At 36.2% G+C, this 27,352-nt stretch overlaps 1 protein-coding gene across 1 annotated transcript; it reads right to left on the minus strand.

Moving 5' to 3' along the window:
• Window positions 1-24,206: 24,206 nt before the first annotated feature.
• Window positions 24,207-25,834, minus strand: LOC100374343 (putative G protein-coupled receptor No9). Its single transcript, XM_078013697.2, has one exon. It carries the CDS (start codon window positions 25,832-25,834, stop codon window positions 24,224-24,226), a length of 1,611 nt encoding a protein of 536 aa, XP_077869823.1. The 3' UTR covers window positions 24,207-24,223.
• Between the last annotated feature and the right edge of the window lie 1,518 nt (window positions 25,835-27,352).

Here is a 27,352-nt window from a genome sequence, read left to right on the forward strand (position 1 = left end):
TAGGAAAACTGCTGTAATGAAGGCACTTGGTATTTGATGCACGTACTCAGCAAACACAGTTCCTGAATGGTATTTGGACTCATCTGCAAAGTGTCTACACATAAACGCGTAAAGGACCTATACAACTAATAAACACTCGTGACAGGGTTTATACAAATAATATACACTCACGATGAGGTTCCTACAAATACTATACACTCACATAATTATTATACAAAAATACAACTAATATATACAGGTAATGGGGTCTATGTAAACAATATACTCACGTGGTGCGGTTTATGCAAATAATATGTATACAAATGGTGCGTATACACGCAATATACACTCATATAAATAATATACACTCGTGACAAGGCCTTTTTTACTAATATACTCAAACCCCAAAACAATACACTTAGAGCTTCTTGCCATTCCTGGTAACATCACTTCTCTTCACAGGAGACCATGCGACTGCGCTCTAAAACACCAATACTAATTCACGGCACATCGTTACCACATTTAACAAAAAGTACATTGTTAGATGGGCTAGCCTAACACGTGATATATACAATGGAAACTTGTGTTGGGATAATTTTCTAAAAGAATTCTTACATCAAGACATTGATCACATATAGTGTATATATATTACAGTCTTGATTACCATGATTGCAAGTATTGTGACATTGCTGAACGTATCACGCATGACCTAGTATACGAGTATGTAACAGTTTAATTTGGGTAATCGGTTGTAGATAGGGATCTAGTGCGTAGCAAATTAATAAGGTGAAATGGTAATTTATTATTATGAATCTTGCAGCTGAGCCTGTCCCACTGGATCAACAATAGTTGATCGAACTGCATGGTGGTATTGCAACTCATATATTGTGAACGAATACAGTAAACGCTTGGGACAGTATTATTCGTTGCGATATCAAGGGGCGGCCATATGGTTGTACAATCTTACGACCGATACATATCCTAATGTGCGCCAAATTGTTTTGCCAGTGGTTCATTATCGGTTTTCAACGACTCATACGTGATATTTATTTCCGTTCGAGTACGTTAACAAATTATCCTCGTTCATATCTCGTCGAGTTGTATTCACGAAAATAGTATATACCACAACGACTTAGCACGGAAATGTCTGTATATTTTATGCAAATGTAGAGTTCATGACCCGGTGAGCGCTGTGAGCATCAATTCGAACGAGTCTACAAGTTGAATAACAACGCGTACAGACGACCTTTCAATGTTACGTTGGGCAGGGGATCTATGAAAAGCCATAACTTAATCGAAAACATTAACGAAACGTTATATGCTTCTTAATAGTGATAAGATGTGTTATTTCGTACCATTCAATCAATGAAATAAATACTGTCTTTGATATACCAGTTACAGAGAGTGGCCTGTATGACTCTTCACGTATCCAAGTAAGCGTGGAGATCTGTATGCAAGTAATTGGGGGTTCCGAGACAGAAGCAGAGAGTTACCGCTTATCGTATGCTCATATTATCGAATAGTAATAACACACTTTGTTATTCACATCTCACTTGTGCACTATCACCCAACGTGTTTTTTTTTTATTACAATATCTATTTTGTACCCAGTGTTATCCATATAAATATAACATGTTTGCTTACATATCAGTCAACGCCAAGAACCACAACTTTGGCATGTTAAAATAATCTGACAATTACAAATTAACTATAATAGTTCGTAGCTCAAAATTGAAATAAATTCACGATTCCATTATTGTGATGTTATTTGGAAGTATCATGATTTTTGTCTGAAATAACGCATTTAATGGAGGCGGCTAATTTAAATTGTCCCGGGTTGAGTGTCATGTCATGGGTTAAATTCGCATATCAATGGGTTTAGCATCACATGTTTGAATTAGAAATGAAACATTTGAAAATTAATACTAGGGGTCATATAGTGTTCTGACGACCACCACTGTGTAATTACACATTAGGTGAATGACTAATAGCGTGGTGTATAGCGTGGCGTATTGATATTTACATAGTTGCATGTATCTTGAATTCAACTAAATTCCTGACCAACAACACTTATTACTCTTTCATCAGTCCTGAAATGTAATCCCGTATATTTAATATTGTCAAATTAGATTTTTTGGGGCAAGTGCTTTAGGTTATTTATCATAAATAACATTTTATTCATAGGTAAATAACACGTGTGAAATTGCCAAACGTGTCTACGGGGTGCGCCTATCTATCATGCATGGTTTAATTACATTAACATGTGACTACCGCATGTTCTCTTTTTTGAATATTGTACTATGTAGGTCCGGAAAAAAACAATTATTCCTGTTCTTTTCTTGAAATTGATCTAAAAAATATGCTTCCACGAATTTTATTTTACTAAGAGAAAAACAACGCGCGCGATGAACAGAACCAGATATTATCGAGCACCCCTAACTCAATAGTAAAAATGTACATAATAATTCGCGGTACGTTACGACATCTCCAGACACGCCTATCACACCAAGAATCTGCATTCTATTTTCCGACAAATCGCTTATAATCATTAGTTAATTCCTTTGCGTTATTTTCACCCGATAAGCGTACCATTAGCATACTGTTATGTGCCCCTATAATATAGATAACACAGTTAATTATCTTACATGAAAAAAAAACAATATCACTCATATTGGGTATTTTCCATGACACTTGGGGAAAATAGTTATTAGATGAGCAGGTGCTTGGCAATTGAATGATTATACAATATTGCCAGGAGGTGTATCTTGTATGTATCAGAAATTATGCCCGATCTTGCATCTGTGTAATCTGTCGGATATATGATTACATACAGCAAACTCAAGTTGTGTTATTAAAAAGAGATTTGCTAAATTGATGTAAAAAACATTAATCATGCCGACTTCGATATTGTGAAAGTCACCTTGTAAATCTCAAACTACCGAAGGTCTGAAATTCAGGCTATTACACGTAGCTCCGCAGGCCTCGGGGCGCTGGTTTTGATTACTAATATATATGTTCTAATGGTTGTGAGTGGGGATATGGTGTGCTTTCGAGACTGTGATAAGAAGTTTAGAGCGGTTCTTGTTTTGGCCATACATACATGCCAGCTCATCCTGTCTGACTGGCCCTTTACGTACAATGTAAAACACCATCAGAGCACATTGATAAAATTTGGTTCAGAGCATAGAATACAATTTGTATGTGAACCCTTAATTGAGGGATGCGTGCATCCAAAGTGGACTTAGTCTACAGACATTGCAAATGAAAATTACTACACGATATTGATAACGTTCATAACCCATATTCCCGTTTCACATCTTCTTAAGGTTAATACTAACCCAGTGATTGTAATTTGTGAGCGCGTATTCATCGTATATCGGATTAATATTACGCAAGTGTATTAGCTGACATGAACTATTATGATTCCAAATAATAATAATATATAGAAATATTTTGTAAAACTATCAACATATATATGGATATTTTGAGATAGTCAGCCACGAATTTAAAATTCAATATACAATGTCTTGCATAGTAATATGGAGATATAGCAAAGTGCATTATTACACTGAAATACTATGATATATGGAAGAAATTTATATACTTGACTGGTGTGTTCTCCATCTGTGCTTAATGTTGAAGTAAATAAACTATTTACTCCACCTATGCTTCCACATCCACAGCTACTTCCTTAACTTCCACAGTCGTCGTTAGTTTTGATCTAGCTATACGGAGCACTTTCCCTCATCATATGGTGTATCGCTTTATACTGTGATGAGGCAGACATTACCGTGTCACATCTGTTCATCGCGCAAATCACAGCCTTGCGATTTGACGTAAAGTAAACCAGTAAAAAATATGATTGAATAACATGTGAAACAGCCGACAAATTGTTAGTTTGAATAATATTCCCGTTTTTTCGTGCTTCTTCCCGATGTGCGATGTTTTACGTCAGGCCTAAATATTCTCCGACATCATACTGTTCCACGTTGTTTGCCCAGTGTAATAAAATCACAGCGCCAGTGGCCCAACCTTTCTCCATGAACTACTTTTACCACCATCGAAACAGATCCATTCATTAAATATAAACGCAGAGTGCGCTACAAACGCGTAATCTATTCTGCTTCGTGTGCAGATAAATCGTACAAGTAGTAATCAATATTTGGTGAAGGAATAGTCATCGACATGTGCTAAATAAGTTCGTGTTTGTCTAGGTTCAAAATAACCACTGATACGTTACAATTATACCCAACGTGTCAGTAGTTTCTAAAATTAAATGGAATAATTATATCAATAACATTCAAATAAAAAACGTATGCATTGCTTTGTGTATATGCCACAAAGTCCAATACCCACGGGTATGTAGATGCAATATTTCAAATTATTCAAGTTACCGACTTTTAAGTGGTACAGGGGGCGATTATTCCATTTCACATATAATACAACTCGACAGGTATTGACTGTTCTCAACGTATAAATAACCTGTATTTTATAGTTGTCCTAGATGTAAGGCAAAATAGTAACCTATTATGGTAATCGAAATGCAGATAGACATCCCAATTAAATAGCGAAACTTTGAGTGTGATTGCATTAGGCTAATTCGCTTGAGGGATGTGTTACTAAATACTCGGTGTAGTTATATATAGTGAGAATCGCGTTTTAAAATAAATCACATGGAATCAACTGTGACGTGGTAACTGCATGGATGGAGCGGTTTAACGCTGTTATTACTGATATAACCTGCATCCAAATATAGTTTCCCGCTTGTTAAACATTCTTGAATTACATAACGAGATTTTAATTCTACTAAATTTAGTCCACAAAGAGTGAGTGAGCGCGTGTGTGAGTGAAAATCGGCTAAATCTACCATAGGTCTACGTTCGATCACGACATCTGTAAAAGAAAGAGAGCGAACGTTTTTTATTGAATACAATGCATCTACATAACAAAAAACATCAGTGAATGTTACAATAGATTACAAGTAGGATCAATACTGATGACGTCAGCTGCTCTGTTGCCAGTCAATACTAAATCCGAAATAGAGTTACAACAAATATGAAATGCTTTTATTTCTATAAAGTTTTTCAGAATTCGATTACTCATTCAGACTCGGCGGACGTGATGTATAACAATCAAACATGGTGGCATGTAGGCGGCAATTATTAAGCTATGCCCATCTTTAGATAAACATGTTCATTAAATTTATTTAGAAAATATGAACATCTGGCGCTGGAAAAGAGGAAGGCTCTGCCGTGTGTCGATCAGCGTCATAGCATGGGATGTAGTGTATGAAAATCGCACGTGATTACGGGATAACTAGATGGACAATTAGCGTTTACTAACTGTGGCAGGTGGTTGCTATTGACGCTATCAGGTGTAACGTTGTAATCAGAAAGCTAGTTTAATATCTACTTTTTTCTGGCACCATGACTTCACGAAAAATTCAAGGGGATGATTTCCTACATCATTATGATTTCACAGTTTGTACAGAAACGCGTTTTTACTTTGCCTAAATGTATGCCAAATCCATGACTAACCTAACCACATACTACATTCTCTCTGTTGTAAGACGAAGCATGGCTATACAGACTCACTGTAGTTTTAGACCTATATAACGCCATTCAATATAAAGGCGGACGCAATTATTATTACACCAACTACCTATCCATAGCCTGTTTTCGCTAACGTCATTTAGCAAATGCCTGCGTAGATGTGAAAGAGTTTCCATTGTACCCACTACTTCTCTATGTTCTTCTGTAGGTAACAATAGATGTCCCCAAGAAATGCATATACAATTAATTTGGGTGCGATCATACAAGTTGTGTAATCTCAATTTAGTTGAAGCGCTACTGTGGTCGTATCATGTCGTGTTCGAAATGAGTCCCATGCGACGCATTAAATGCATATTAATTACATTGTGTCTTCACTAGGAAATCCAACGCGCATTGTGTGCATTGAGCCAGTTTATTGCAATTCAGTAGGTATCCTAGTGCCTGATATAAGAAATGTTTTCAGCTTATTATTCGACAAATTTCAGACTAAACATGTTAATAGTACAATACCAGTGATTAGCATCGAACTTAATTTTGTAAACACCGTAATTGGAATATCATTAACGATATCCTTCAAGGAATCTATCATAATGCCGCAAAACACGATTATGTCTAACTTTAGTAGTGACATTTCGCTGTTTTGTATCTCACAATTGTTATTCGAATATCCATGCTTTTTGCTTATTTAAGGGTATACAACTGTATTCTACAATGTTATTGCTGTAGTATTATGTTTCCATCTTGGTATTAATTTATGCGTGATAGCGTTGAATTCTTTGCAAAATGTCTTTGCTGTTTGGCAGTATACGTACACATACGCCCCAATGAGTGGCACTACATTGAATCTTTAGAATTCCAGGAGTAAAGTTAAAGGTACATGATAATAATAGTTTTCACTGAAATTCTTCGCTTCACTTTAGTTGTTAAAATATAAAACTTTACAACACAAATTATTTTCGCCAAATCTATATTTACTTAAGTGAAGTTACTCCTCCATGTGTGTTCTGTATTTGATGACATCAATATGTACTGAAGAAAAGCTTCTCCACTCTATGCGTTTGGATGTTTAGGATGAGAAATGTGTCTGTGTGACCCGTATAACAGACCTGTACGTCAAACTGAACTAAATCAAGTATAATTTCACTTTGTGACACACTTTGTGACATCTGGAAGGAGAAAAAACTCATTCATTAACACCAGGACATCGTAAGCCGTTGGGGGTCCTAATATTCATTATTATTTTTTATTAAGTACGTGGCTAAATATAGTTACATTGTGTCAAATAAATACGAATGGTACACTGTGTTTATTGGCAACTAGTGAATTGATCTATCAGTAAAACATCAAGAATGTTTGAAGACAATTTATTTCATTTCATCTCATGTTACTTTCCAGATGGTGATCATCGAGGTAGTCAAGGCGTGATAAAAAGTCATCAGTCTCACCCATCAGGTCCATTCAGTGAACCCGTCTGTCGATTCCAACGAAATATCATAGAGTGCAATTTTGTATATTTTAAAGCTCCATAAAAAAACCTTATATTCTTTAAGATATGTGTATATGTTTGGTTTCTTATGCATATTTGTCGACTGATTGACGTATTGAGGGAGACGACTCTCTTGCTTCACTGAATCGCAAAATATCATCGTTACTGTTCTTAATGTAAACGATTTATCGTGTTTCCGTTAAAGACATGTATTAGTTAGCTATTAACTGAAATGTGTCTAATTGTAATGTATATGACGAAATTTACGCTACTTTTGTAAAATGTGATCAACTGTCACACATACACGTGATTTAATTAGGCATTGCCATGACGACAGGTAAACTCAGACACGATATTTGTTTCGTGCGCTCAGTCATTGATTGTAATGCAAATAAGTGCCAATAACAGCTGTAGTGTTAGATCAATTATTTCTAGGAATACAACAATACACATTCCCATGAAACCATACATACGGTAAACAACCAGATTGAACGTTGAAACCTTCATTACAAATGTAATATCTGATTGAACTGAAACTTTGAAAGGATGTTTTTTAAATTGATTTACAGAAATTTGAAAATAATTCAAATACATTACTCGTGTGTACCGGACAGCCCCGTGCGTACAAATCCTTACTGTGTTACCCATCATTCCATCCTCTGTAACAGTTGCCTATTTCTGCGTGCCCGCTTTTGCTACCAACAGTGTGTCTTGCAACGTCTGGGCATGAGTGAGTCGCTTTCTAGTCATTGAGTTCAACTCTGCTATCGAGACCGTTATCTGCTATCTGACCAACGCAACTATATAGTTTTCAAAACGCTATGCGTTTAACAATTATATACTCCCCAAAGCTATAAATTCTATTGTGGTTGAATAATAGTTGTGGATTTAATTTTATACAACGCAATTCAATGAACCGCGTATGCAAATGTACATGTTAAAAGTACCAAAAAGGGATATAAAACAAATCACTAACGAAAATAATAAAAAAAAATAACAACTACTACCTGTGAATTTTGAATTTTACGAAACCTAAAATGTATACTTAAAAAAAGATTTTTGCAATTTGATTAAAATTCACAGAGGCGTTTGATAAAAAGTGATAACACATCGTATCCTGGAATAAAATGTAGCTTTTCCAGAAATAAAGTATTCTAGAAAAATAAGGTTGTTTTGATTTTTTTCGAAATTGAGAATCTTTGCAAAAAATGCGGGGAGGGGGATTTGATATTTACATATCAGTATAAAAATATTTTGTCCAATATACCAGACGAGGGCCGCGCAGGTCCTAACGTTTTAGTGTGCCATTGTATCGTACATCGTCGCATCGACAACTAAAATTGTGAAGCTGGTTTTATATTCCAGTTTATTGTTGCTACCTTGTACTATTATATGTTTGGATATGTTATGATAGGTAACAAATTCTCACTTCCGGTTAGGCTTTAAATATACCACGAATATTTACTTTTGAGATATAATTTTGACTATGTGTTGGTTCTTTGGTATTTCTTCCTGTGCTTTTGTTTAGTAATTCGGACTTCCCAGAATGTGTAAAAACGGATAGTTTCGCAATTACACGGACCCGAAAGCTGCTCATCGCAAGAGCCACTCATCTCGAAGCTACTGGTTTTATGAACAATATTTGTCAGTTACTGGCTAGTGTTTTTAAACTGTCTGACTTGGTGTTATTACCTTAAAATATCCTTTCATGGCGACAATTCACTCGTGAGTTAATCCTAATACGTCTCGTTCATCTGAATTGACAGTGTCATTATCGATTATTCACCTTTTCTATATTTATCGTCCCCTAATTACGTTAAAGGTGAAGTTGTCGCGCTTGACTGTCTTGCTCCTTTATTCAATCACGCCAGCCTACACTTAAACAGGTTATTCGCGTCTAATAACGGCGATAATGCGTGGTATTACGTGCGCGAAGCAGAACTGATATGTTTTCAAACGCGTTATCTCCATAATTGACCGAAATGACCTCTTTATTATGTGTGCAAGTGTGCCACCAATCAGAAACTAGCCAATATATGTGACAAGAAGAAAACCGAGATCTATGGCAAGTGCACAGTGCGTTCACACTCCGTGTATACCAGAAATATTTTTACAAGGTGAAAACAGATTTTGAAAAATGATTTTTGATCTTTGAAATAATAGTACATTGATTGTTAAATGATTTGCATATAATCACTACAACTTGTTTGTCGTCATCAGATAATGATTTCATCTCATGAAATGTGCTTTGGATTATTTCTATACCCAGAAAGTTATTTACATATTGTATTTTTATGTATTGCAAATAATAAAATAAATCCATTACAATCCGTCATGAAATATTTGTATTTCTAAATTATATTTAATTAAAACTTAATATAATAATTACATACATAACACTAAATATGGGATTCGAAATTGTTTGATTGCGGCCAGCGCCTTGTCAATGTTGGCAAACCTGCTTCTGATCGTACGTTGACTGTTAATGCACAGGCAGAATCCCGGTAATATACAAAAAACCTATAGTGAATATCTACACACATATCAGTAAACACCTAGTATTCACCATTCAATACGAGCTCCGGACAATGCGAGAATGCTGCTCACCAACAGACACAATCAATTAAATGGAATTGTAGACAAACGAGCATATGACATTTTGATAAATAGAAACACCTTTATTACTACTAACTGTACTTCATTGTGTCTATTGGTTCAACTCAGTACATCCTCTGGCTAAATAATGTACATATCGCAGCATGTTAATGACACATAAAGCACTGGTTGATTCGAATGTAAAAGGCAACCGACACCAAGTCAGCTCTTATTTATATGATAAAATGGTCACCGTATGAACATGTGCATCTGACATCAGGATCATATATTTAATGCATGGTGTGTGCAATTTTGTAATTTTTTTTCAAATCTTTGATATAAATGTTTTGATCAACTAGAGAATCAAGTTACAAAAATTACCAGTCAAATATACATTGGACTTGTAGCATAATTAATGTGTTCACTATGAGCGGTTCTTGAAATTTTCTGAACATGTTAACATGATTGGTTGGACAAACAAAACAAACAATAACATTTTAGGTAGTAATATATTATATACTATCATGCTAGGCGCCATGGACAGAATTGATATGACTCTGTCGCAAATAAATTGTTGATGTAATAACATACACATATATAGGTAATCCTGTTTGATGATGAATATATTCAATATTTCCGGTTGATGGACATTTCCGTTTGTAAACCCAATGTACAATTGTTTTATAAGCGGTTCTGATTGCGAAACAAAACAAAAAAACACTACTAATGTTTTCTAGCGCCTAACTGTGCAGTTAAAACGTGCATAGTGATTTCTGAGCAATTTAATATTGGTTTCTATGGTTAACTCAATATTCCTTTCGGTTACAAATGGTGAAAAACTCATATGTAGTTGTAAGTTATGCTTGTCACGCATTATCAGCGAATGTTTTAACCTAGATTTCTAACCCAGATAGTTTGTTACACAAATCTTATAACTGATATCCTAGTACGGAAGAACATATATATTTGATAATTTTTGTCACATACACTGTATGCTTAGATTAGTTTTTTGGCAGGAATATTTTATTGATTCAGTTATATTTAGTAAATATTTTCAAATATTTATCGTGAAATTATTTATTCATGTGTATTATCAATGAAAGCTAAAATGGTGAAATATTAATTGTGCCATGAACAAATCATAATAACGATTTTTATAATTCACAATATTTATTATTTGAAAAGTAGAAATGACATGTCCAATCATAGATCATTTAACATGAGTCGTATATGGAAATATACAAGACCATGAACAAAAAACACAAGTACATTATACAACATGATGCTTACATGTGATGTGGCTGAATGTGGACAAAGAGGAATGGTGTAATAATAGCTGGGCACATGTGTGTAAATATAACATACGAATCTAGGTTAAAAAGACTCATAACAACAGTGTGAACGAATATACATCATGTCTGGCAAAAGACAGTTTGTGCTACACACAAAAACAGTTCCGATTGTTTGTACATGTAACCTACAAACTCAGGCGGGTGGTCATGCATGCACAACTTGTTGAAAAATTAGGATGAGTTTGGTTCTAACAATTAAGCCGATTTGTTCGTGTATTGCAATAAACAGACACATGTACGCGATATACCAGATGCTTGTTCAACACGTGGAAACTATTAAACACAGAATGGAAAGCACCTTGAACTAAATAAAGTACGCAAATGAGTTCAAGTGCATTCAACATTAATCGCCAGCTATACACAGTTTTCAACTGAATCAGTATTGTACTGAAAAAATCAAAACGAAAAATAAAGCTAACAATATTTTTGGTGATAGAACCTAATAACATAGTTATATCTTAAACATTTAATAAGTATTTAAAATATCATTAATATATACTGTCATTTTATAAATTAACACAAATCAAAAGAATCATGTAATTACTCAGTCAACTAATTATATAATCATCATTTGATCTTGACCATGTGGTTTTTAAAGATTAGTTACATAAAAGTGAAAATTGAGTAGCTGACTCCAACCCTATCACGCCATGACCACTGGAAGCAGACATATACGAAAAGACGTAAAGTACATCCCTAAAAATGAGTTTAGCAAATTTAGTTAATTATCATTTGCTAAGCAAACTGTTTTATATTGCTTTTCTAATTTTTCAAATGAATCAATCTTGTAAAGCTATTGAGAGCAAACTACACATTCAGTGCGTTTATTTTATTAAATTCAGCAAGTACAATGAGATTACTGTTTGGACTGGTTTGTTCATTTCCCGCAATGAATAGCCCAGGTGATTTGCCCCTGAGCAATCCTACATATAAGATTGAAATGACTTTATATCATGTATATCTAATCTCTGCCAGAAAGTGCTTATAATCGTCAATCAATGGATGTGCTAACAAGTACATTCTTAGTACATCCATTGTCAATCTAAGCCACGACTGGCGTGACTAGGTGCTATTGGTTCAGTATTTTTAAGAAGTCGTGAACAATGACAGGTAGCGCATATTGCTTAGTGAGCTTATAAAATAAGTAAATAAAAACACAACGCAAACAAACTATCAACAGCCTCTGGAAAAAATGCAAATTTATAAATAAAAACACATTTCATTTACGAGCATTGAAATGAGTAAGAGTCATCTCATACAGGGGTAAGGACAAAGACAATATGCGGAATGCTGTATTTCTAAGTACTAGTAGTATATCTGACGGCGAATTATACAGCAACAATCATGTGATCAGGTTCAGCCAATCAAAACGTATGTAAGTAAGGTGAAGATAAACGTAAAACACATTGAACAATGCCGTGGCAAAAAAGTGAGTTATCTAAGGTTAGCTCACTAGTCTCGGCTTTGTTTGTGAATAATTTCTATTGTCACCTAACTAACAAGAAGACTGCAAATCAATCCAACAGCAAAGTAGAATACTTTCTAAATATGACAGCACGTTTATGTTTCACTTCAGACAAACATGTTACTCAGGAAATTAACATGTGGAAGAAATTTGTATTAGTTTTGTTGTACGTCCCGTAAATTCATTTACCTTGTTTTTTTTATTGTTGAAATTAATGTTGGCTGCTTGTCGATATAAAAAATACATATGGCAATTAATAAGAATATTTAGGCCACCGAATTTTAAGTACAAACAACGCGTGAATAGTGAATAGTAAAAAAGGTGCAACAAAGAGTGCTAGCTTATTGCTTATACGTTTACAGCAAGGAGTTCAGCTGACGCAAATTACTACTAGCTTTGTTGCATTAAACAAACATTTCGAAATACGTAATTTTATGGATGCACTGTTTGTACTCCACTGATACAAATTTCTTTTCTTGCGGGTGGTATACTAAATATAAATAACTCACCAAGTGACAACAAATATTTTATTTATTTAGTTTATTGCCCGCTCCTGATTTCTCAAAGAGATAAAAATGAAGAGCTAGGCGGTGAGTGGACCAGACAGTGTATCATGATGCGAATAAGTCTACAAAATATAAAGTATATAGTCCAAGTTAAAATCGGACACTGACTGTATTTCGATGGTGAGCGGTGTGCTCTTTCAATTTTAAACTCATTTTGTCGACATTGTCAACAAGTTCATTATGCACAAAACTCACTTACCATATATTCAGGTTCATACTACGACTATTTCCATTAGTACTTTGTGTCAGCCACAAAATATCTAATTTAATGTGTCTAAACTGGCCTTCTTAGCGTTCATAATCGTATTTGGTTGTCTCAATCATCATAAACAGTTCTTCGATTTCGGCAGGCATTAAATGAATTGTTGGTTTATGTTTTGAATTTCCTTAATGACCATAATGACTGTGAAGTAAGTATCTTCGGATAATGACAGGACACAGAAGCGAAGACACCTTATTGACAGTTGAACAGATTTATTGAAACACTAATACAGTCATGACAATGATCGACTTATATACATTCTGAACTCGAGTGGAAAGAGTATCTGTTACAATTGGCCTAATAAGATGCGTTATGATTGGATACTTTGTTACATCCGGTCATATTTGATTGGTTACATAATTGTGATTGGGTAAGATGCTAAAGGTAGTATCCGAAATTGTCACCAAGCTCGATGATTTTGATTTCCAACAGCGACATTCTGAAGCCAGGTACAAATTAGACCAATGTTTTTGACGGATTTAATTTCTAACTGCTCAAAACAGTCATCGATTCGTTTACTGACTGTCCACTTTTGCTGTATCAACCTAAACAGATCACAATTGGAGTATAACATGCAACTCATACAATTACATCACACGTTTAGAATCATTATTTATACGACATTATTGTAACATGATTTGTATAAAATAATAATGTCTCAGGTGATTGAAGTCCAGCTATGACATAATTTATATATTCAGTAAACGTGGTTCCAGACAAGCTGTTACAAATAACTCAAACACACATTTTTCTCTGATTCGGACTACTCCCATTAACAATACAAATTACAAATCAAATGACATTTGTATGTATGTGCTCCAAGGTGAGCATTGAAATTTGTGTCGGCTATTTGTATTCACATTACTAAGTCATTTGAGTACGCTGGCCTTGGCTTGGTCCTATTGATATATTTTGTCATTGACTAGTTTAATATAATTTGTTATTTCATCGTAACTATTAAATTATCTTATATCCATCATATCGAAATAACGCTTTTTTACCTATTCTCAGCTTGGCAAAGAAAACACAAAAGTTGTCCATCTTTATAGCACGAACTGTGAAATGATCAGCAAAATCAAAGACGGTGACTTTGAGTTCCTTACCCGACTGTAGAACATGTGTCTCCACAAATTACAATTGGATACTGACTGCAATTACAAACCGTTCCCTTTCAAGTTTATTATTCAAGAACTCACGTACCGTATTTTTGAGTTCTTGCCACGAATCTTCCTCTCGCCCACATTCACTGAATTGTTGGTTTGCGTTTTAAAGTCCGATGATGACTTTCTGAAGCTCAACACACACAGACCAATGTTTTTGTCCAACTTAACATCTAACTGTTCAAAGCAGGCATCAAATCGTTGATTGGCTGGCCCACTCCTGCCGCATTCGCTTTGAGAATTTGCAATTAGACTAGTGTTATAAGTTGGATATATTGACCTAATTACAGCCAATGTTACAAACCGATATACGTTTCCCGTAGTTACGACAAACTCTGTGAAGCATCAAATGAATATCTACATATTCTGATATACAGAGCGTAGACGATTACCAGTTTTGCTATATTGTCTGTGAAACTTTTGTTTTCGAATAGCACTATGGCTATTATACGTTGCAACCGTGTTAGACTCGCGACGATGTCGAAAATCCGGATAGATATAAACACACCAACATTATGGTGCCAAAATATAAATGCAAAGGAATCAAAATTTAACGAGATAATAAGTTATATTGATTATCCGCAGAAACACATTAACACAGACGTCAATTTCTTTAATAATTATGTTGAAATGTTCATCAATGGTATTGTCAAGTTCAAGGTTTACAGCAGAATGAACGCGGTAGATTATATGTCAATATTACTATGATAGTAAGTTCATACAGTTCTCCTTGACTCCGTGATCGCCTTGACCTTTAGAAAAAGGTCACACAGCCACTTCCTGTTTAATTTCAATCCAAAAAGTCCGCCTAATCACGTGACATATCGGTTTTTCGTTTCAGAAACTTTAAAGGTGTTACACATGATATATAGTCAATGGGGCCAGCCCTTCTATAGAAAAGAGTTATTAGCATTTTTGCTGTTTTTACTAAAGAAAAGATGACAGCCAAAGTCATAAGACAGTTAAATAAATATAGATATGTATTGCTTATATCTATTATCCGCACCTATTTCGTAACACGTGATCTTGTGCAGCAATATAGGGTAAACAGTTGATGCAAATGGCGGAGCTCTTGACATTTGATGTAACTTTTATCTACGCTTGTACCAGTCTCACTGGAGATAACCGTGTTAACGTGACCAGGTCGAAGTAACAATAATCGCGCAGCCACGCTGTTTTATTCCTTTCAAAATTATCATGTCAAAAATAGAGCAAAACATCTTAAGTGAAGTAAGATTTGCACTCGTATATACCTGTCTGAGTGCATACTTACACTGTGTATCAGTGGTTCGTCAGGTAGGCAGACTTTTTAGACGTCCTCGAATTTTTAGACGTCGTGGGCGTTGCGAAACTCAAATCAGAAAAATGTGGTTTCATACGCTAGCAGTCTTGTCCTAGTTAAAATTACATTTTTTTTTATAGATCTATGTTATGAGCAATTTGATGCTCATGTTTGAAATCTAGATCTGTGAACGTCGCCAAATTTATATAAATATATAAGAAATAGAGCTAAATATTGATACTGTTTTTTGCTCCGAAATCACGAATTGTCAAATCTTTTACTTACTTACTTCGCCGCGAGGTATTTCCGAAAGGTTTGCGCACCACAGAAAGAGTATCAAGTAAGGGGGTCAATAAAAAGAAAGCTTAGAAGGACGCATCTTGATGCCATGAACTAAATCTTTAGGTCCATTTTTTTTCCAATTATTTACAAACGATGTCAAGGATGAATAGTCAAGGCTATATCTGCATAGTGTTGCATCCTGTCATGTCGAAAATTATATTTGCTCACTTAATGTTCATATTTAATAAATATCACATGTAATATACTTTACAATTACTTTATATATATGTGACGTCATACGATGAGTTTATGCAAAATAAGACAGTTGTCCGTTTGATACCCTAACCTTTTCTTAAGCATGCTTTCCGCTCAGCTAACCCCCAAGACTTCAAGACTCACGCTCGTTAGTACGGGAGAGACTCCCATTAGGTTTACTGACTCCTGCTATATGAGATATATCCTCGGTTGGAGGCGGTTCATCATAACAGTCAGTATGACTTTGATTTTAATATCAAAATAAAACAAACCAGATTTTTATCTTTAAAGTGATAGTTATAATGAAGTCAATCGTTTCATAGATCATGTTATATATTGAGAAAGGTTATGCGATTAGTTAGCACAAGTGTTTCAAAGATGGATCTCGGTCAATTTTCATTAAACTATGGGAACCCCCAACGGATAAGTCATTGATACCGTAATTGAAACAAGACTGGTCTGTTTTGTGGCGTCGTATTCCACTTGACTATTAACATTGCTTTTGACTTTGGATTTAGGAATGCATCAGCTCAAAAGAATGTGAAGTGAATTCTGCGTGTTATAAGTGGTGTTTGCAGCGTTGTAGAAAAACAAAATCGTATATAAATTATTAGACAGATTGAATATCTGGTTGCAGAGAGTTCATGATTGAAACAACATTCACATCTCCAAGGGGCGATGGTCGTTGCGCCGCCTCGTGTTCGATATGGGTCCCTTAGCGATGTAGACAACGCGTGTAAAATGCACTATTTGTTTACACGCTCTTTAACTAAACACGGTGAAGTGTTTTTTTTATTGTAACGGAGCGTCTATGTACATTGTGAACTCCTTGGATGAACCCTGTATGTTAATGACATCTTACAACGTACTTTAGATAGTGGTCTGGTAATCCTGCTAAGATCGCCCTTCTGCGCCCGGCGAGTGGCCGTGACGTTGATTGTTGATAAAATCAGCAAGCTGTTAATATGTTAGCATATCAAAATATGCTAGGACAGTTGTATGCCCCCCCCCCCAATGCGCGAAATGAACTAATGCAGTACGTTGCCACAACGATGAAAGAACGACCGCCCCCATTCCTCGTGACGTTGCAGATAAATTGACACGGATAATAACGATGGAAATAAATTGGCATCGATAATGAAAAAGACCTATACAATTGAAGACTTCTGATGAATACATTTACATGTATTGATTTTTATTTAAACTAGCGACCTGCCTGACCTTTTGTGTTTATGCCCTCTAAAAACCATCATATTTCATAACATTTCTCTCGTTGTTTTAACGCAAATATAAACGTGCGTTGTGTATGACGACTTCCATACGTGGCAGAAAGCTATTATTGGATCGATAACAACGCCGATGGACGATTTACAACAGCCGCAAACAAACTCACTCCACCCATAAACTTGAACTACTTGAAACTAGTGTGGATATCCTTTTTTATTTTGATTTGTAACTCATGTATTCTCATTCTCAATATACAAATGAAATAAAACAGAGAAGTTCGTAAAAAAACTTTGATTACACTAAGTTTTCCCGCCAAAATTTGTTTGCAACATTTTTTATGTATTTTTCTATTTTGTGAAAAAAAGTACAAAACTGTGGGTGGTATTTTGAATTTAGTATTTGAAAGGTTAATTTCACATTAAATTACAAAGTTATAACCAATTTTCACGAACTAAATTTGAATTTTTAAGTGATGGTGTCCACGTATTCTTTAAGGGTATCCACATAATGACACCATTTCACTACAGGTGATTACACTAACAAAATATCAGTTATATCAGAGAATATAACGGTCGAATTTCATAACAAACATGCAAAATACAAGAATGCCCATCAATTTGAAAATACACCCATTGACACATAAACGCACATAACTAATCCAATTAATAGCCACAAATGGGAGAGTGCTGAGTTGATGATATTGGTAGTTACATCATCAGCGAACTGCATTCACTAAAATAAAACAGTCGGCCATTTTGAATCTAATATAAAAAACAAAATGGCGTGCATCAAGGTCCAATAGAATCCAATGTTTGTACCAAGTTGAACAAAATCGGCCCATACACGAACGAGATCTGGCTCCGGTATAGTAAAAATGCTTGATTTAGATGAATTGTTACAATAATGAATATTTGATTGATGAATATGTCGCCCATGATATGTAACGTATTTGTGAAGTTTGAATTTGATTAGACCAGGCATGTTCGAGATACAGGTGGAGACGCATTGACGCACGGACACACGGACACACGGACACACGCATGCACGCAAGAAGATCGAAATATAACTCCATAACATTTTCTTACTGTGGCCGAATGGAGTCTAACAGGGAAAACCATACTAAGTACATACTGTGCTGCAATTATTTATGGTAGACAATACACGATTTAATGTTTAATGTGATAAATTACCATTTGCGTGAACAATCCACTATATAATATAACAGCTCCGTGGAATCGTCTGAAATTATCATTTGATATAACTTAAAAACTGAATGATTTTTGTGTATGATAATTTAAATAATTGTTAGTCGATCATACATAACCTAATATAACTCGACAATGACTAGGTAATGTCAACACGTTATTTATAAAATGAGCTACATAAATCATATAATTACGTTGGAGTTGTATTCCTATTTGTAACGTGCTGCAGACGGCACATAACAGAATATTGGAGGCATCGGGCATGCATTCTAAACTGCCACCCTTAATCTCGCTAACCATACAGTACGTTGCCTCATCCCCTAAAAACAAATATACATTCAATATATACGTGGCTATATACAAACTGCAAAATACACAGACAATTTTTCTTTCAGCATTGTGATTCATTGATGGCTTCGCCGTACATATTTGTTTCATTTAAAGAATATTCTAAACATCAAAACGGAGTATCTTACTTAATATATATTTTGCTACGTACGCTGTCTGTTTCGAGTTGCTAAAGTTCCTTCGAAATCATGAAAGCTGCCCCGAATACAACAGCGGCCGGGACAGCAGAGCAGTAACTTTGCGTAGTTTCAGTGACGTCATCTATGTGATATACCATGTAATATCCAACCAATCACAGCATGCGTATCAACAATGAGATGTGATAATATTTGATAATATAACGGATGGTTTGTGTGGTGGGGCAATATAATATAACATAACGAGTGCCCTGTTCGATGTGGAATAAAATAATGAATGTTTTGAGCGGTAGACATCACCTGATATAGTATAACAAGAAAGAATTAATTATATTAATGTAATGTAGTTGATATATGGGATGGAAAACATTTGATATAATATAGTGAATCGTTTGTTCAGTTGGCAATACTTATATAATATAATGTATGGTCTGTGCGGTGGGCGAGCAATATTGAAATAATATAACGGATTGTTTCTGCAATGGGAAATACCGTTCGTTAAATTATATCAAGTGTTGCCCACCACTACATACCTTACCCAAATGCACAAACCATCCGTTATAATATATCAAGACAATGTTGCCCACCACAAAAACCATTCGTTATATCAAGTGTTGCCCACCACACACATCCACTACACTACCTTACCCAAATGAACAAACCATCCGTTATAATATATCAAGACAATATTGCCCACCACAAAAACCATTCGTTATATCAAGTGTTGCCCACCACACACATCCACTACACTACCTTACCCAAATGAACAAACCATTCGTTATAATATATCAAGACAATATTGCCCACCACAAAAACCATTCGTTATATCAAGTGTTGCCCACCACACACATTCACTACACTACCTTACCCAAATGAACAAACCATCCGTTATAATATATCAAGACAATGTTGCCCACCACAAAAACCATTCGTTATATCAAGTGTTGCCCACCACACACATCCACTACACTACCTTACCCAAATGAACAAACCATCCGTTATAATATATCAAGACAATATTGCCCACCACAAAAACCATTCGTTATATCAAGTGTTGCCCACCACACACATCCACTACACTACCTTACCCAAATGAACAAACCATTCGTTATAATATATCAAGACAATATTGCCCACCACAAAAACCATTCGTTATATCAAGTGTTGCCCACCACACACATTCACTACACTACCTTACCCAAATGAACAAACCATCCGTTATAATATATCAAGACAATATTGCCCACCACAAAAACCATTCGTTATATCAAGTGTTGCCCACCACACACATCCACTACACTACCTTACCCAAATGAACAAACCATCCGTTATAATATATCAAGACAATATTGCCCACCACAAAAACCATTCGTTATATCAAGTGTTGCCCACCACACACATTCACTACACTACCTTACCCAAATGAACAAACCATCCGTTATAATATATCAAGACAATATTGCCCACCACAAAAACCATTCGTTATATCAAGTGTTGCCCACCACACACATCCACTACACTACCTTACCCAAATGAACAAACCATCCGTTATATTATATGAAGACAATATTGCCCACCACAAAAACCATTCGTTTTATCAAGTGTTGCCCACCACACACATTCACTACACTACCTTACCCAAATGAACAAACCATCCGTTATATTATATCAAGACAATATTGCCCACCACAAAAACCATTCGTTATATCAAGTGTTGCCCACCACACACATTCACTACACTACCTTACCCAAATGAACAAACCATCCGTTATATTATATCAAGACAATATTGCCCACCACAAAAACCATTCGTTATATCAAGTGTTGCCCACCACACACATTCACTACACTACCTTACCCAAATGAACAAACCATCCGTTATATTATATCAAGACAATATTGCCCACCACAAAAACCATTCGTTTTATCAAGTGTTGCCCACCACACACATTCACTACACTACCTTACCCAAATGAACAAACCATCCGTTATAATATATCAAGACAATATTGCCCACCACAAAAACCATTCATTATATCAAGTGATGACCACCCCATGCATTAACTACATTACAATAATAATATCAAGCCTTGCCCAAGTAAACAAATATTTCATTATATCATATTATGTGTGCATGGGGCAATATAGCGAGTGGGTATAATAAAACGAATGGGAAAACTCGAGATAATTCGTATATATTGTTTGGTGGGCAACAATTTATGCGAAATACCAGATGCGATACGTGGTTGACTACACATAACATTATTTTATTGCAGGCGATATAAAAGAGATGTGGTACAGTGGTAAACGCGATGTTATGCAACAGATGTCAAATACAGTGTATTCTCATGTTGCACTACAAAGGTAAATTTTGTTCAGTATTATATGAACTAAAATATGAAAATAATGGTAAATCGTGGCTGATGTCCTTTTAATACGAAGGTACATCGAACGATATACTAATATTATAGAAGTTGGATGATTGTGGTTACTACTCGTGATATTAAATAGAGTCTGTAACATGCGGAGGTTGGTAATTGTAGCTAATTTATAGATATATTATTAATGTGTCCACATCCCCGGAGAATACGGTTCTGTTGGTTCCCCCATATACCGTCGATATAACATAACGGACAAGTGGCATGGGGGGTTTTGCGTTATGTGCATTATTATAACAAGGCATGTGTTGGATGGTGGATGCACCCGCGTACAAATGCACGACGTTTGGTGGGTATTTTCAGATTACCGGCTGAACACTTTGGTAGACAACAGCCGATATTACGGACAAAGAAGCGCAAACGTGCGATTTCGTGCCTGTTGCGTCGCGCAAATTTACACAAAACATATACAAAAACACAAACTACAACCATGGAGGTATTTTGGAATGATGTGTTCCTTGAAAACAATCAATATTTTGAAGTTGTTGGAGCTTGGAGATACCACAAAGATTTGAAAATAAGCAGACGTGGACGCGAGGACAGCGCGCTTCATTCAATTTTAGTTGAGTGAGCTGGCTCTCGCACCCAGCAGACAAACGTAAACAACTATATCTTTAAATGAATAACACAGGCTATTTTTATTGTCAATGTATTTACATATTAAACAACGTCTTCACTATTATATATCGAGTTTAGAAAATTGTTGTTACAAACAGGCAGAAAATAATAATGGTGTCAAAGTACAATTCGTCATGTATACTTCTTATAAACAACCTATTTTGCGATAAACGCCTCGGCCGTTCAGTAAATTAAGTATTTTGGGCACTGGGTTTTCATATTACGGCTTGACATCCAAGAAACAAAAACAAAGTCTCACTATAATTAATCAGTTATTAGACTCATGCTGAATACGTCATACCTGGTTCGGTTCTAATCAAAAGGAAATAGTTATTTATTTCGAGATGACTGTAGAATGAAGAAAATAACTCACACCAGCGTCTATGGTACCACGCTGTTAGAAAACTTTACAGTGTGCATGTTGCTTGGTAAAAATAACATTGTTGTAGAAACTAAACATTGCCTTCGCTGAATCTAATAAAGTGTAATAATGAAATGCATTTTAAGTAATCAAATACAATCTGCGGGTATAAGGGAGGGTGCGTAGATTGTCGCAATTAGTGTCTACTGGACTGAGTAGCGAAAGCAATCGTCTTCACTGTTTACGTTTAACGCAAATTCCATCGAGTTTCAATCAGAAGGTCGCGGCTGGCAGCGATGGAATTAAATTTGAAAATGTTTTATAAATACCCGCAGATAATAATCGAACGTAGCAACTGATTTGGTACACGTCGCGATCAGCATAGATAGAATTGTGAATCGTGCAAAACCACACGCCGGCATATCTTGGGTTATGATATTGAAATATCAATGACTAAGTCAGCTTCTCGGATAAAAAAATAGATTAATTATTTATAGTCGCATACAATGAGACAGATGCAGAATGTTTGAGTGTTAATTAATTAATTAGTTCCCATTAGTCACAATCATTGAACTCCTTAGCATAGTAATTATTTGCTATTGTCGACGCATAATTTGTTACATTCGTGAAAAAAATCATAATTTCTGGTTGTTTTACTTCGTCGACATGTAGTGATAAATGCTATAACAAGAGATCAACACATAGCAATTTGTTTATATGTATGTATCGTTTTAATTTCATTTTTAAATTCATACATCGTGAACATGACGCCGTCCCAATAGTAACCAATCTATAATAACACCGCACGTACGGTTGTTTTGGAGATCATCATTTTAGACAGAGATGTAACTTCATATCAAAGAAATCGGATTAACCGAGTAACCAAAAAGACAACATTGTTCAACATTTGAATAGTGAGAGTTTTCCATCATCATCGTTTTTTAAGTGTCCGACAATTTACGTCAAAGTATACGCGTTTGTTGTGTATGATTACGCGCGTAGTTTAATATAGTACAATAATGTAATGCGATCAGTTCAGCTGTATGTCTAATGTTGTACATTTAATTTTGTCATATAGAAATAATATTATGGGAGCAAGATAAGGGTTTTAAATATCGTGGCGCTGTTCAACACGTCACTGGAGTGTGAATCAGATGCATATTTTGATAACGTGGTAAAATGCAAGTTTTAAAGTGGTTTGTCATTGACGAACAAGTAGTTGCCTTTCCCCTTAAAATTCTTGTAAAGGTATTCTGTTCGTGTCTAATTGTTTGTGCTAACTCCAAGACGTAAATTCAAGTTGTTTGATTTGACTACCAGCGACGTTTATTGTCATAAGTCGCAGTGGGAGGCGTACCACTTACATGGATTGGCAAGTGATTGTGAACATTAAGGCGAAGAGTCTAAAAAAATGTACGTACATGAAATAGCAATCCGGTTAAAAGAAATTCATTTCCGCCGATTTGCAAAAGCAGTTCAGTCACTAGGATGAATGATATGAATACCTCGGCGACGTCACTGAGTTCAAGCTCAAGCTAATCCAGAGTAGCAATACATGTATTCGGTTGCTATGGCAACTCCCGTGACCACACTCAGGAAGTTCCATTTCATGAACGTTTGTTACCGACAGCTAGAGTTTCCTGGTCACGGTGGTTCACACGTTTATACCTGTGTGAACAATTACGTTTTGCGCTTCGTGCGAGCTCCGTGAACTTGATCGACGACGGAATATAGGGTGGTCAATTGTAGTCATAATGACGCTATCTCTGCCAGTATTGGAACATCTCGACACTGACACCATCGAACTCTTCCCTAGCATACCTTTACTACAACAACCTAAGATGTATTTGAACGCGTGGCGGAAATCCTTGCTAAAACGGGCATATATAAATGGGTTAATCGCGGAATTACAATAACCCGCCCAAAAGAATATCTTGAACACTACCGTTGGGGTGCAGTTAGGACAAAATGCACCGATTAGGTACACTGTAAAAAAAGGCATCCAGCACAGAATAAACACGCCCACGATAATTGCCAGTGTCTTGGCAGCGCGAGTTTCCTTGTGTAGCTTCTTCAGATGTTCCGTTATTTTTGTAGATGACTTACGGCCGGATCTCTCGGATTCTCGCTGCAGTCTACCATTTCTTGTTTGTTGACCAATGAAACAACGTAACCTGTCGCGCTTCTTTCTGTTAGTCCCTGTAACCGCGGACCGATACGCGTAACCGTTGTACATGCACCGGTGCAGGTAGTCTTTCGATCGACTAGAATTCCCACGGTGAATGCGCAAAACTAATGAAGAGCGCAAAGCTTCGTCAAGGTTAGAAACGGCCGCATTTCCTCTGGTTAGTTTATATCCCCGCTTATTACTCTTCATTGCCTCTGTAGCCTCCCGGTAAATTCGCCAGTAAAGAAACAACATAATGCACATAGGAATGAAAAAGGATCCAAGAGCGGAATACACTATGTAACTTGGCTCCGAAGTTAAAGTACACTGCTTTCGGTTGTACGTATGAAACATGCCGATAACCGAGACACTACTACAGGAATCATTCTTGCTCTCGTCTGATTCAGTAAGAAATTCCACAATTGACGATGGTGGTACACTGTCCACGTAAACAGCGAACGGCGATGTATTGTAGAAGTTAGTGTTATTTCCAAATCCAAATTCGTGGAGAAAAGTAGAGGTATTCCAGTGAGTGTGGTTGAAGTCATTGCCCATGGGAATAGCGAGACCCGTCAAGTCATCTTTATTTCTCTCGTTCCATCCAACTAAAGGAGGGAAGCTAATGAGAAATGCTACTATCCACACCGCGGCGATGAGTGTCTTGGCTCTGCACTTCGACATAATATGACAATAACTCATAGGTCGAGTGATAGCGATATATCTATCTAAACTAATAGCACATAAATTGAGTATAGAAGCCGTGCATATCAATACATCCACCGCCAACCATATGACACACCATGTCTTCCCAAACACCCAAAACGACAACAGTTCTAGAGTAGCGGAAAAAGGTAAAACAGACACACCCAGTAATAGATCAGCCATGGCTAAAGACACGATGAAGTGGTTGGTGACGGAGCGAAGTTTGCGCGATATCCCTACGGCCAGTATAACTAATATATTACCGCATATTACCATTAAATTGAGCACGCCCAATGCGATAGTTTCAACCACAAGCTGCACGGTGAAAATGTTTGTAATGTTTGCATCCTCAATGTAATTATTACATGATAGGTTGGCCTGCTCCGTGTTAGTCATGGCGAGTGTGTGGTTCGTAAATATCTAACTTACTTACAGATTACCGTCGTCTTGCGCCTGTACATATGGTATATGCTAACTCCGTACATGTTGTTCATGTGTAGGTTTCTGAATAACATTTTAACTCGCACGGAAATCAACGTTCGGTGCTATGGTGAGCTTAATGCGTAATAATCGTTTAATTTCCTCCATGGTTCAATAATGTCTGCATATTTTAGTCGTTCGGTTAAAATAAATATCATATATTTACTCAGTGTCGGTTAGCCACGCGCACGCACAGTTATAATCCTGGAACACAAAGTCTTTGTCGGTGTACCAATTCCCATACAATTGAATGAAGTTGACAGATTAAGTACCATCCCAGTGTATCACTGTTGCCAGGAAAACTAAACCGAGTATTTGATGATATGTGTTGTTCCTGTATATTTCGCGTCGGTGAGTCGAGTACTGCAAGTCACAACAACGTATTGTGAGCAGCATAGCAAAACAGAAGTGAGATTGGAACTCGGCGCTTAACTCTTGTACAGTGGTCGATAAATCGAATACTGCTACCTCAGGGCCCCCTAGGCGAATATTAATTTATCGTAATACACGTCTCATATGGGACCGAGCTAGCGCCTAACTGGGCGTGCGCGATGAATCTTAATATGTCAAGTAGGAGGGAGACGCAGCGAATAAACGTGCGGGTCTGAATAAACAAAAGAACACACATACTTATTCAGACCAGATGCATGGTAACCACCGCCTTAGGCGAGTTAAATGCAAACCAGCGTTCACAGACGAGTACGTATAATGTCGCCAATGAAACTAACACAGATAATGAAACCTTCAATCGTAATGCGTTACGTCACACTGCGGTGAACAACATAATTACGTAAAATCGTTAAAACTATATTGATGTTACCTACTAGGGAAAGGAGGGGGATACTGCTGTGTATGAGAGTAGTCATATTCCCCGTGTGCCAAACCACCTGGTGGCGCACGGTAAAGCGTGGTGTAAAGACAAACACACTACGGCCCGATACATTGTAGTATATTTCTAGATTGTCACAGAGACGCATGACTGGCTGACTAGTTGCCATGGCGAGAAACGCGACGATATTACAGCGTCACAAGGCAATTTTGTTAGCACTACCGGCGGAATAGTAATACTGCTATTAATGTAGCCTGTGACTGCTCATAGCACATCCAGTGCAGCGGTTTTCTTCGTTGCTATTTTGCCTTGTTGATGTTAAAAGCATCCGTTTAGACATGCACTTTATCGTCTAATCTCTCGTATTTATTGTATCATTGTGGATGTCTACACGTGTGTGTAAGTCAGTAATGTCTAAAGCCAACTGGTAAATTGACTGAAGAATGACAATAGTCAAAGACAGACAATTCATTAGCAAGGTGACGTAATAAGGCATTGCCAGTAGAATACAGATAATAATCAAAGTAGTACAGTTCCCATCCGACACTCGATGCAGTGGCCAATAAACTAATTATATTTAATAAGTTTTATATTAAGAAATAAGT

This window comes from Saccoglossus kowalevskii, chromosome 10 (genome assembly GCF_978046115.1).
Source record: "Saccoglossus kowalevskii chromosome 10, keSacKowa6.1, whole genome shotgun sequence".
Taxonomy (NCBI): Eukaryota; Metazoa; Hemichordata; class Enteropneusta; family Harrimaniidae; genus Saccoglossus; species Saccoglossus kowalevskii.